The 12,580-nt window shown below is 39.4% G+C and overlaps 1 protein-coding gene across 4 annotated transcripts in view; it reads left to right on the top strand.

The window, feature by feature from the left end:
* The first annotated feature begins 3,086 nt into the window (after positions 1-3,086).
* The window catches only part of mitfb (melanocyte inducing transcription factor b), a 32,707-nt gene continuing 23,213 nt past the window's right edge, over positions 3,087-12,580 (top strand). The window contains exon 1 of one of the 4 annotated variants that reach the window (XM_088407278.1): positions 3,087-3,107. Coding sequence is in view for 2 of the 4 variants with exons in the window: in XM_088407274.1 (XP_088263400.1) it covers positions 3,447-3,550 (104 nt within the window). In the remaining 2 variants the exon portion in view is untranslated. Of the gene's footprint in view, positions 3,108-3,328; positions 3,551-12,023; positions 12,154-12,580 lie in introns of those variants that run through there. The other 3 variants (XM_088407274.1, XM_088407277.1, XM_088407275.1) reach the window with 3 other exon arrangements.

Raw genomic sequence — 12,580 nt, 5'->3', positions numbered from 1 at the left:
ACTATTGCACAATACAGCCCAGTTTGGCCCACGTGAGGATCACATTGTCTGGGCTGCCTCGAGTGATAAAATCTTGATCATGGTCGTCGCGGCATAAAGGGCAGCATCCACTTCACCATACTGATATGTTTTTAATATTTTATCATTTCATGTGGCTGTACAGGCTGATTAAAATCAAAAATACAATAATAAAAATGTTGTTAATACAGTACATTGTGTACTGACACAAAGACAAAAAAGATGGGCCTTTATGTAGTTTTATTTTAAAAATTTGCTAGATGGTTCTTTGTTGGAAAAGTAAAAAAAAAATGCGCAAAGTTGAAACACGTATTAGTTTCCAAATGGTTTCGATGTGAAAACTATTTGAAAAGTTGTTTGGTAATTTAGATTTGGTAATTTTGTTCAACAGTTGTGAAAATAATCTATTACGTCAAAAACAAGCTTTTTCACTTGAGACTCTTCGCAAAAGTTAGCCAATTTCCCCCCCAAATATTTTGAAAGCTATAGCCATACCTTTGAGACCACTGTAATCATTTGTTTGTTGCTCTCGATTTGTCACTATACTCTGCCGTTTATAGATAGTCCTAAACGCGGCTATCCGTTAATTCGCTGACTAGAAAAAAAAACGTGGTCACATTACTGCTGTCCTTGCATCCTTGCACTGGCTTCCCATTAATTTTAGGACCCAGTTCTAAATTGTATTCATTGGTTTGGCACCATCGTGTCTCGCTGAGCTTGTTCAGCATTACATCGCTACCAGGGCGATTACGACTGTCTTTGAAGTTATTGTTTTATTTGATAATTTGACATCAATTCCAATATTTTAATCGAGAAAATATGTTACCAGCTCCGTAGAAAAGTGTTGAAATATGTGATTAATTGTGCTCAATAATGAAAAATGTTGCGATTAATTTGTTAAAAATATAACCGTTTGACAGCACTAAAAATAATACTCGTAGCTTCAGATATTATTGCTTTAAGTTCTTTAAAATTATCTTTTGTATATTCCCGTCTCAGCTCTCATGGCCACTCCTCAGCATTTACTGACAACTGATATCGTTGCCATGACAATTACTTGAACGGCTATCCAGTGTCTTCATTGCACTTATGCGACTCCAACTGGTTGTTGTAACGTATGCTGTGGAGCTGATAGTCAAAAGACAGAATAGGACAAATTATGTGCATGTGGCAAACGAGTAACAACAACAAAACACTGTGGGTTGAGGTGGTTTCACATTTGGTGGTTTCACAAGAAGACGTTGAGGATGCTGAAATATTCATGACTGCACTGGTCATTTTCGTGGTCACACCTGCCTCACGATAGCACAATTTGATCAATTGTATTAAATAACTTCTATACCACAAGACAACAATGCTACTGTACGATGTGCACAGAGCCTTATTGTGAATTCTGATTGGGGCTTCCCCAGCACCCCACCCCCTTTTTTGCTCTTGGCATTGTGATATCAGACATGAATAATTATCTCATTAAGATCCTCCAGAACCATCTGTCCAGTCAGTCTCCTCCTAGAAAATACTCATAAACAAAAGACTCGTATTGCCCTCGTTACCCTCGTTTGTAATTTAAGCTTTTACCACGAGAGAGTGCCATCTAAATCATTTGATACATTTTGCATATTTTGCAAAATCAGCAATTTGAATTTGCTCACATTTCCATGTGTTTGACAAGATGTCACATCTGTTAGGTGATCCCATGAGAAAGAAGTCAACAGTTGGGATTGCAGCAAGAAAACAGCATTTTGATAAGATGTTGTCTCAGCAAAGTCTTTAGCTCTGGACTGTTGGGCCTTTTTTTTTTTTTTTTTTTTTTTTAAATTATGCTAGGTTTGTCCTTCTGCCTTCCTTTAGGGGTGTGGGGGCGTCTGACAGTTCTGTTCTGACAGTCCAAAACATAGTAATGCTCTCAAGCTTTCATTTCATAAGCAAACGTGTTGCAAAGGATCCTGGTTGCTTGACAGGAAGTAACCAATGTTTTAACTGTTTTCAGTTTCGTGTCACCATTCTTCTTCACACCCAAACAGGAGTAAAGAACTATTGTTTGCTCATTTGTCACTGCTCATTAATCCTGTGCAAAGGGTGGCTGGATTTCATAATGATCATCAGAAAAATTGGATTTATAGCAAGCTGTACATGTCTGGAAGCAACCTGTTTAACATGGCTGTCAGAAACATATGGATTTCACGAATGATTTCACTTTATGATTTTACCACTTGAGTGAGGGCTTTATAGTTCAAAGCTCTGGGGGCCTCTCTCAACCGAATGAGTGCCCCTGTTCAACAATAAACACAATAGACAGTATTTCTCCCTGTCAACTGTACCTAGATAATAATCCTAATGTCCTGAATTATAACTTGTTGTGGCATAGGCAGTAGCGTTTATGAGTAGTTTATATTTGCACGGGGTTCATTTGTATCATATTTGCATGGATAAAAAGACAATTGAAACCAGTTCTGCAGGATGGTAAATGCAAATATTGATTTTCCATCGAGCAGAGACCAGCGTGACCTTCAATATGGCTCTTTGATTGCTTTATACTGACACCAAGTGTTGGGCGGTTGACCTTGACTCAACACTTTAGGGACAGAACATCGACGTCATATTTGTTTTCTTTCGTTTGTGTTATAGTTTATTTCTGCGTTTGTTAAAATAAATTAATAAATGATAGCGGCAGAATACATGACAACGAGGGAGGGGGCAGGGGGGGTACAGATCCATGAGAGAGAGAGAGAGAGAGAGAGAGAGAGCGAGAGAGAGACCGAGAGAGCGAGAGAGTGAGAGAGAGAGAGTGAGTGAGAGAAAGAGAGAGAGAGAGAGAGAGAGAGAGAGAGAGAGAGAGAGAGAGAGAGAGAGAGAGAGAGAGAGAAAGCGACCGAGAGACCGAGAGACCGACAGACTTCAGTAGCATCGTTTTAACGGCTTTAAGAAAGTTATTGCTCACTGTTTCACGCTCTTCTGTTTTGCTGTTTTCTACCAGTCTAGTACCGTCCCACGTATTTGTGCCTGCAGGACGATAGAGCGCTCTTTTTTTCGTTTAAAGGCTAGCACAAATGAAAGGAATAAAGGATAAACAGATAAGATAAACCAAGGTAGGCATTGTCAACACATAAAGATGTTTACCAAATGTTGGTGTCGCATAAAATATAAGATAGTGCAATTAACATTTTTTAAAACAAAAATGTGAGACAGTCGAATGCAGCCAATCAGGTACATGCTGACATTGCCTGCCGCAGTGAATCATGGTCGTCGTAGTTCTTTTCCCCTTAATGTTGCCGGGAGTCTGTTAGCGGCTCCGTGTTGAGGACTACATAGCTCCGGGTGCTGGACAGATGCAGTTTGCGGTGTCATTACTTGACAGGATCGACATACGCCGACACATAAAAGTGTTTTGACGAGTTTTTCGTGCTGATAGTTGACATCTTCAAGCCATGCAGTCAGAATCGGGAATAGTTCCCGACTTCGATGATGGAGAGGACTTACAAGAGGAGCCCAAAACGTATTACGAGCTGAAGAGTCAGCCCTTGAAAAGCAGGTCAGTAGTTATTTGGCACGCTGAAGTGGTTTTGCTGTTTAGGTGATAATGAGGCCGCTGACCTGTTGGTCGGAACGAGTTATGGGCTCCCCACTGACCTAGAGCGCCGCACATTGTTGATGGTTTTTTTTTTTTTTTTTCCCCTGGCCCCAAGTTGTTATGCAACATTGGGTGTTGCCTTGTTAACAGCCACTTCAAATATTAGCTAGGGGAGGGCAGACAGGTCAGAGTGCAGCGAGATGCTCCTAATGGATCACTATAATGTCATTTATCATTTGATTTATTGAACGAATAAACACAAAGTTCATAAAAATAAACAAAACCAAAAGAACGGATCAATACCTATTAGCTCAATCATATGTTCAAAGAAGTAGGAAGAGGTTCACATCGTATCCACTCATACCCCTTTGTTCTTCTTTAATAAAATAAAACATGTTATCAAATGAATTATTCACATAGTGTACAGCCCAAACAAAGAAATTAAAGAAATATCTATCATTGATGAAAATGAAGAATGAATGAATCATGAAGATTTTGTACAATTTCTCAGGTTTACAATTGTCATTATCTTTGTAGCGTTGCATTGTATTTTTGAACATCTTTTTAAACGTAGCAAGATATTCCTACCTTTTCAATTCTTTCTCATATTTATTTCTTAGTCAAACAACCTTTTACCGAAACACACATTTGCTTTAAATTTGTACTTGTCTTTGTTTTTATAAAAAGACCTTCGCCTCTTAGCACGTAACAACTCTTCCTTATTTTGAACAGATTTTAGACACCATGGCTTTAAGTGAGGTCTTTTAAATTCAACTAGATCAGAGAATTTGACAATTGGTTAGTTGGCTCAATATAATTTGAACGGTTGATAATTCATATAGAGTTTTTTTGGCGTTTTAAATTGTCTGAGTGTTATAAAGATATTACCCCTTAACCCCACACAATATGTCAAATATGGCAGTAAAAATGTACAATATAATGTGTTAATTGCTTTGGCTAGTCCTTTATTCATGTGTTGATTGCTTTGGATATTCCTTCATTCAATGATAGTTTATTAAAGTCAAACCAGGTTTTTTTTTTTTCATTGAATACAAGTCTTTTTTCATGGTCTTCAAAGGCTGTTCAAGATTTTCTCCGGAGCAATGTAAAGTTGTGTCATCTGTAAATAATAATACATGAAGAATTTTGAGACACATCAGATATCCTTAATATACAAAAGAAATAATGAACTTGGGTCCCTTAACTGTGAGTGCTAACCACTCATCCACTCAGCCGCCCATAATAGAATATAAAATAATATAATATAAATGTACCATATTTTCCGCACTATAAGGCGCACATAAAAGCCTTATTTTTTTTTAAAAAAGCTGATGGTGCGCCTTATAATCAGGTGCACCTTATATATGGATCAATATTGAGATTGGGATTCGTAGATGGGGAATGAACTGATAAAGTAAGCTTTACCTGTTTCTTTTGTGTGTTTACAGTTGAACAAGGTTGGTCATATTGACATTGGTTTATAGTGCTATTGAGAGTTTAGAGTTATTATTTGAGTTATTTTTGTTATTACTTTGAGTATTACTATATTGTGATTGAAAAAGTTTTAGAATATGTCTTTAATTGAGGGTGCGCCTTATAATCCGGTGTGCGGAAAATACGGTAAATGTGTGAAAAATGTATGCAGACTTTTGTTTCCTAGATCGTTTCTGAACTAGATTTTCATTCAGTTGATATTTTATTTCTAGTGTTACCGTAATTCCACAACTATACGACACACTTTTCTCCCCAAAAGTGAAGGCCAAAGGTATGGCTGTGTCCTATAAACCAGGGGTTCCCAATCTTTTTATCACCACTACTTTTTCTTCGTAGTTTTAAGCTCATCTCATGTCTCTTGACTCGGTCTTTTCACCCTATGGCTTGGTACCGGTTGGTCTACATACTGAGTTGCGGACCAGCAGTTGGGGACCTCTCCCTGCTATAAAGAGTAACTTTAGGATTAGACATTTTCTTTGACAACATTTGAGGAAGATTGCATTCGTCAATCACATAAGCCAAGTTATGACATCGAGATGCACATTTCAATATCGGATGTATTTTTATTCGTGGCAATTACGGTAATTTGACGTGTTTCCCAATAAACAACACTATAGAGGTGCAACAGGATAAAACATTCAAAATGTATTTGCACAATTTGCAACATTCAGAATGACTTTGCTCATTGATACATTTTTAGTGATGCAGCGATCTGGATACAACAAGCAAAAAGTACATTTTCCATAATATTGTTTGTATTGTTAAAGGCAGCGTTTGGGAACATTTTATGCAGCCAACTATGCTATTTCATAACAAATAAAACCTCAAACTGTAAAAAAGACAGAATGCATTTAATCTTAAATGATCGTAGTGTATTATAAACATTTGACTCAGCTCAATCTGCGTTTACTGTAGTTAGTTTGACAAGCGAAGGAACATAACATCTAAAATGCCTCTTGGTTAACCATCGCTCCACAGTAAGTCCGAATATGTTAAGTTGTAACTAATGTTCAGTATCAACTATAGTGTTTCTACATAATGACTTGGTTTGGTTTTTTATGTCGGAACAACTTGGCTTCTTTCAGTATTAGCCCAAAACATTGTCGCTGTGATGTAACTGCGCACTTGTGAAACTTCCCGGCATGCTAGCAATGATGTCGTGTCGTGGATGAACAGTGACGTCTTGCAGCAGAATGTTGTCTGCCTTAGCCTATCCATGACCCCATTGTCACGACCAGGCATATTGTGCACAGAACCTACTGTGTCCATACAGTGATCTTATTGCATGTTGTTTTTTAATTCAGGCTCCTCTTGCATGCCCGAATATCACATATTGCTGCAGATTTGTTGTATTTGTTTGTTTGTGGTTTGTTTGTACACTTGTGCCTTGTTTACATGGCAAAAAAGTAAAAGCCACTCATCAAGAGAACTTTGCTGATGTGGACTGTTGTAGCCACTTATTATTATTATTATTATTATTATTATTTATTTATTTGTTTATTTTTAGCTAATTTCTTCATTGGGGAAATGTATTTTTACATGTTGCTTATACTGGAAGTCAATAGTGTGGCGCATCTTTGTTAACAGTGATGTCGGCATGGAATCGAAATAAAGCACAAGAAGACGACTCATTCCGGGGCGTTGCAGAAAATTTACTCTAATGTCATTTTATTTGGCTCATGTGAGCCCACTTCCTCCTCGGATCACATGACACTCAGCCAGCATGTGAACAGTCTGATGACTGTTGGTAGACTCGATACAATAAGTTAGAATGGTTAGGGACGTGACAGATGTTGCGATGGGATGCACCTTCTGTTTTCACCTTTTCTAAAGAAAGATTTTCTAATATCAATTCTCTCCCTCGCCCTCTCTCTCTTTTTCTCTCTCACAAACCTACACACACATGCACGCACACGTGCGCACACAAACACTACACACACACAAACATACACTTACTTTGTATGTGAGAGCCAATAAAACTAATCTTCTATCCAGTATAAATCTTTATATTTAGCACTGAATGTGTTTTTACAAATCACAGCACCTTTGCTCCCATTTCATATTCAAATTCCACTTCATGTGGATGTTCACGGGAATGGCAGAAATATAAAAACTTTCATTCTCTGTCTACAAACTTACATTTTGGGAAGGTTTTAATCTGTAATTCATGTGATTTTCTCCATACATGCATCCTATATTAACTTTTTTTTGCATAAATATATGCACGGAAACATTGAATGTAATAAACCATACTCATCAAGGGCTATCATGCTACTTTCAGCGGTTTAAGACATACAGTAATGAATTGCTTTTCACAATTTAATAATCGCATGTGTCTTCATAATTTGTCTGCGATATCCTTTTATCAAAATGCTCGAAGGATCTGAATCACACGGCATGTTTTTGTTTAGTTTAGAAGGAAATAAATGCATTGATAAATGTATCCTGATGGCCTTTTATCAAGGCCTTAACAATGAACTTTTTTCCTTAAGATATTCAATCAGGAAACCCACCTCCGGTACAATAAATAGAATAGTAATTCCATTTCATGTTAAATGAAGGAAAATGGAAAGATTCCCTTTGAGCAATGAAACAAAGGGGCTCACAATCTTTTGGTTCTGGAAAAAGGGACAACAGTGGGTAATTCAGATAACATGCCACTTGGTTTGTTCATGCATGACATTCTCATTCTAATGGTCGTGATGCCTATAACAGTGATTTGAGGCTTGAAGCATGTCCGTCCTAGAATGCTCCTCCTCTGGTAACACTGGAGAAAGAAATGTCAGGAAGCTGTGCTCTCCCCCTCAAACAAGTGATGGAAACAATGAAGTGCACCATGGAAGCAAAATGTCAGGATTAGGACATGGCAAGCTCTAGGCTCCCAGGTTGTCTTGGAAATAGCCAAAAGAACCTTGTCATTTCATGATCTTCCATGATTAACAACTACAAACAATCAGTGGAAAAATACTAGGACCATATTTTTGCACATGCTTATAATACTTCTCTCAGTAATTATTTATTCATTTGAAGTTGTTGAGGTGAAGCTCGTTTTCTATGCAAACTAGTTCAAAATTCACCTCACAAATTTTCAAATGAGGTAGTTCAGTTGTTGGCAGCACGGTGTCAGACTGGTTAGCACGTCAGCCCGGCTGCCTCACGGTTCAGAGGTGCCGGCTTCAATTCCAGCTTTCCTCAGCCTTCCTGTGTGGATGTTTGCATGTTTTCCCCGTGCTCGCGCAGGTCTTCCCTGGCAACTCCGGTCTCCTCATTCCACATTCCAAAAACATGCATGGCAGATGTATTGGACAATCCGAATTGCCCTTGGTGTGTTTGAGAGTGTGAACGGTTGCTTGTCTCTGTGTGCCCTGCGATTGGTTGGCAACCAGTCCAGGATGGCCCTGCCCACTGCCCGAAGACAGCTGTGATAGGCACCAACAAGCCAGCGACCTTTTGTGAGGATTAAACAGCTAAAGAAAATGGATGGATGGATAGTTCAGTTGTTGTGGTTACCCTTATGCATACTGGCATCTTCCCATTGTTGCCACAAGTGGGCAGTATGAAAAAAACTATCACTGTTTGTATTAACCATTTTATAACATGAGTATGACGCACAACAACATACAGTAGTTTCAGTTATGCTATGAAAAATTAATAGTACAGAACACTTGATTACTGCACAGAGCATCTCCCTACTGTTTGTAAAGTTTTGTTTTTTTCCAGCAATTAGGTATCATCTTTTTTTTTTTTTTTTTTTTACATTGCATTGCTCGTGCAAGTTAAGCTTTAAGATTTTTGATACTGTATTTTATACAAATGCTTCTCATCATCTTGAACATTCTAATGGGAACTGCATGAGAATTGGTCCTGCTGGGTCAGTTAAGTTGAAACTATGTCTTGTACCTTGGAAGCTGATGATGACCTGCGTCCTGGAAGAGAGCTTTTAGGATTGCTTGTGAGGGCCTGGCCACAGTTGAAAGAACAAAGATCTAGTAATTTCATGTGTTCTTTCTCATTATTGCATGACCAATAACTAGATATGATGTACTGTATTTGTTAACCAAGCTCATGGTCCATGTTTTGTTGCTGATAAACATTGCCCTCTGCTGGAAAAATATTAAAAATCTGTCTGATAGTGAAAGTGGATTGATCCCGCTCTTCCGATTGACCAAGCTAGATAGAGTTCAACTGCTGTATGAAATGATACTCTATTCGCAGTCGCATGCTCTTTTGACATTGATGTATATATATTAAATGTATCTCTTTGTAAATTATTTTATTTATGTTCAACTCAGTCCTACTTCAATAACAAATGATCTCATTTACACTCTGTGCACTGAAGTATTAAGTCGGTATGTCATGCATGGAATTGTACTTGTACTAATTGTACTGGTTTGGCAGTTAGACCGCGTATCACTTGAACTGTAGCGTATTCAGCTTTGATACACATGTTCTAAAGCAGCTATTGCTTCCTTGTATCGCAGACGGCCCACTGCTGTTGCCTATTGTTAATGTGCGCGTGTGTATCGCTGTCCCGCATTCTACTTGAATCCTAACAGTTGTGTTTGCGTGTGGAAAAGTGTGGAAATTGTTGGATTTTAGCCATGGAGTCCGTACTGTGCAGCGCTCATGTCAGTCATGTGTTGGCAGTGCCTGTGGACTTCCCATCACCGGCTATGGCTTCCTTGTTTATGCCCGTGGAAGCCCGGGGTAACTACCCGGTGTTGACACGAATTTGCCCAGGTTTTTTTTTAACACCACAGAAAACTGTCCACATGATTATCGGGCCATGCCTACACAGATTTAAAGCAGAGGGGCTTATTGCTTGACTTGTTTCAAACAAAGATGTTTGAGATACAGTAGAATTCTACAAAAACAAAAAAAACAAAAACGTATTTGCAGCTAGAAATGTTTTACAGCAGGGGACTTTTTAATGTATCAAAACATAAAAAATGTGTTCTGCAATCTACAATCTGACTAAAGTTAACAAAACCATCCAAAACTTAAAGACAAAAAAAGGAATTGCCAAATCTACAGTAAGCTGTCAGGGCTGAAAGATGGAAGACACGAGCAGGCGTAGACAGATAAGTGTAGTGAGGAGAATATCAGGGGCCGGCAATGCCGGCCTGTGGCAGGGAGTCATGTGGCGGGGGACAGATCGGAACATGGGCAGGCTGATGAAGTTGACAGGTTAGCGGATAGTCGGGAACAAGCCAGGTCGGAGCACAGGTAGTCGGTACAAAAGTAGTCAGCGAGCTAGTGGATGGTCGAGAACAGGCAGGGTCAAGTCATGGGTAATCAGACAGGGTAGAGTGTGGGAAAGCTCGGCGTAGTGCATGGAAAAAATTTGGCGAATTGTGGAGGGAAGAGACCGGGTTTTAAACTGAGTAGGCGATTAGTAGCAGCTGTTGGTGTTTAGTGCTGATCGGCAGGGGAGTAGAGCAGATGTGCTGTGGCTGGAAATGAGGTGGCTGGACTGGAGGACTGTGACAATAAGCATTCATTTTCATATTTAATCATTTTTTTGCATAATGTATTTCACTTTGCTTCATTCATCTTTATTACTTTTATCCTGTCTTCAAGTGTTGGCGTGGTTTAAGCGCCGCGTGACTGCTCGCGTCAAAATGACGTTATTTCGGCAACCACGCCCCTCCACGCGGAGACCACGCGGAACAGATTTTCCGCAACGCGTATCTTCCAGTATCTCTTTACGGCGGACAACATGGCAGACGAACTATTGCTTATGGAAGTTCGCCAGTACAAACACCTTTTCGATTAGTCTGAAAAGGAATACCGTGATCTAAATACCGTAAACAACTCCTGGCAAGCACCATGTTGGGGAGAGGTGGGGAATCCGTTTAACAACAATTGGAAGAATTTATATCGTTTTAATCTACTCTCTCTCTACCTCTGTATAGAAAAGTGTTGTTTGTATACTGTGGACTCTATTTACTGCCACCTAGAGTATAGGATAATATCGTCTGACTGTGGAGGAAAGCCGCTCTTATTTAGTATTTAAGGGGCACTATGTAAGATTTGACAGTTTTTCAACACGGACTGCAGAAGGTGCTGCATCTACTATTGTCCATAGCTATAACAAACATGGCAGCCTCCGGAGGAGTGCCACCCCCATGTTTTATAATTTAATGATAATCAGACCCACGATTATATTTAAAACATATCGTTGGTCATTAAGAACACATTTATTTGCAAGGTTTTTTTTCTTTAATTTATCATCATATAGTTTATTCCCTTTTAATCAGTGTCCCTTTAAGTGCTGCGAAAGGTGTGCTGGCGCAGCAAGTATAAACCAGGCTAGACTTTTCCTGCAGCCTTGTTTTCGCCATAGTGAATTTCAGTGCAATACAAATGTAGAAAAAAAACATTTTATATATTTTGTAACAGGCATTTTTTGTTGTATGAGGAAGTAATAAAGAGGGAAAGGCTTCAATGCATGCATTTTTTTTTTACACTGGGGGATTTTTTTTGCACATGCACGTATCGTTGTAGAGGAGTTTTACTGTACTTGCGGCTCATCAGATTGTCCCAAATTTCACCAGAATTCAGGTGTGAGTTGTATGTGTTCTATATTGTCTTCATTTTTCAAAGTATTGTGGGGTTTTTTTTAGATCTTGCTCAACTGAATTGATATTCCATACAAAAAACCTGCGTATTAGTAAACGTTTCCTTGGGTGGATTTCAAGGATTAACTCAATGATTGTACAAAATTTTCTGCAACAACCACCCACCAGTAGAGAGAAACTTAAATGAGCAATTGAAGAAGAATCTGTGTGTATTTGGAATCTGCACGTTGTTAAAGTGTTGGGTACATGCACTTCCTCTCAGCTCGGGTGTGCTCAGGCGGGGGCGGTCCTCTGCCTTGTACTCTGCGTGGCGATTGGAGAAAGCAGACAGGGCCCAGGAGCCTCCCCCTCTGACACACTTTCAAGGCTGTACCAAGCAGCATGACTTTCACAAGGCTCCAAGGGCGGGCTGTCCACCTTCAGGAGTAAACAAACAAATATGGAAGCCGTCGGGGTGCAAGTTTACAGAGCCAGTCCATTTGATTGTGTGTGAGTATGGCGGCATGGCTGCTCGGCTATCACAGGCATGTGTAAAAGCAAGGCTTTTCAAGTCAGTTTGGTCTTGTTAGTAGTGCGCAGTTCTTGTTGGGACAGACCCTAGATCAGCATGAAATGTTAAACGATCACAAACATATGTCCACTCCCAAGTGCAAGAACACCAATAAGATGTCAAACTAAGGCTTGGATATTTTTGAATGAGGCTGCTGCACCATCAGTGTCCGATAGGTTGCACCGATTATTGTTTTTAAAGGGACTATGAGTGTCCGAAGTCAGGGGCACCCATGCACCCTCGAAAGCAGAGGTGTCCAAGCCCAGTGTTACAGGGTCAAAACCCTGCATCTTTTTGATGTTTCTGACCTCCAACACCAATGATTCAAATGATCAGCTCATCAGTAAGCTCAGCGGAAGCCTGATA

The sequence above is a fragment of the Hippichthys cyanospilos genome, chromosome 2 (assembly GCF_059441005.1).
Source record: "Hippichthys cyanospilos isolate Australia breed blue-spotted pipefish chromosome 2, RoL_Hcya_1.0, whole genome shotgun sequence".
Taxonomy (NCBI): domain Eukaryota; kingdom Metazoa; phylum Chordata; class Actinopteri; order Syngnathiformes; family Syngnathidae; genus Hippichthys; species Hippichthys cyanospilos.
Note: the sequence above shows the minus strand (reverse complement) of the source record. Positions and strands in the feature narration are given on the sequence as shown.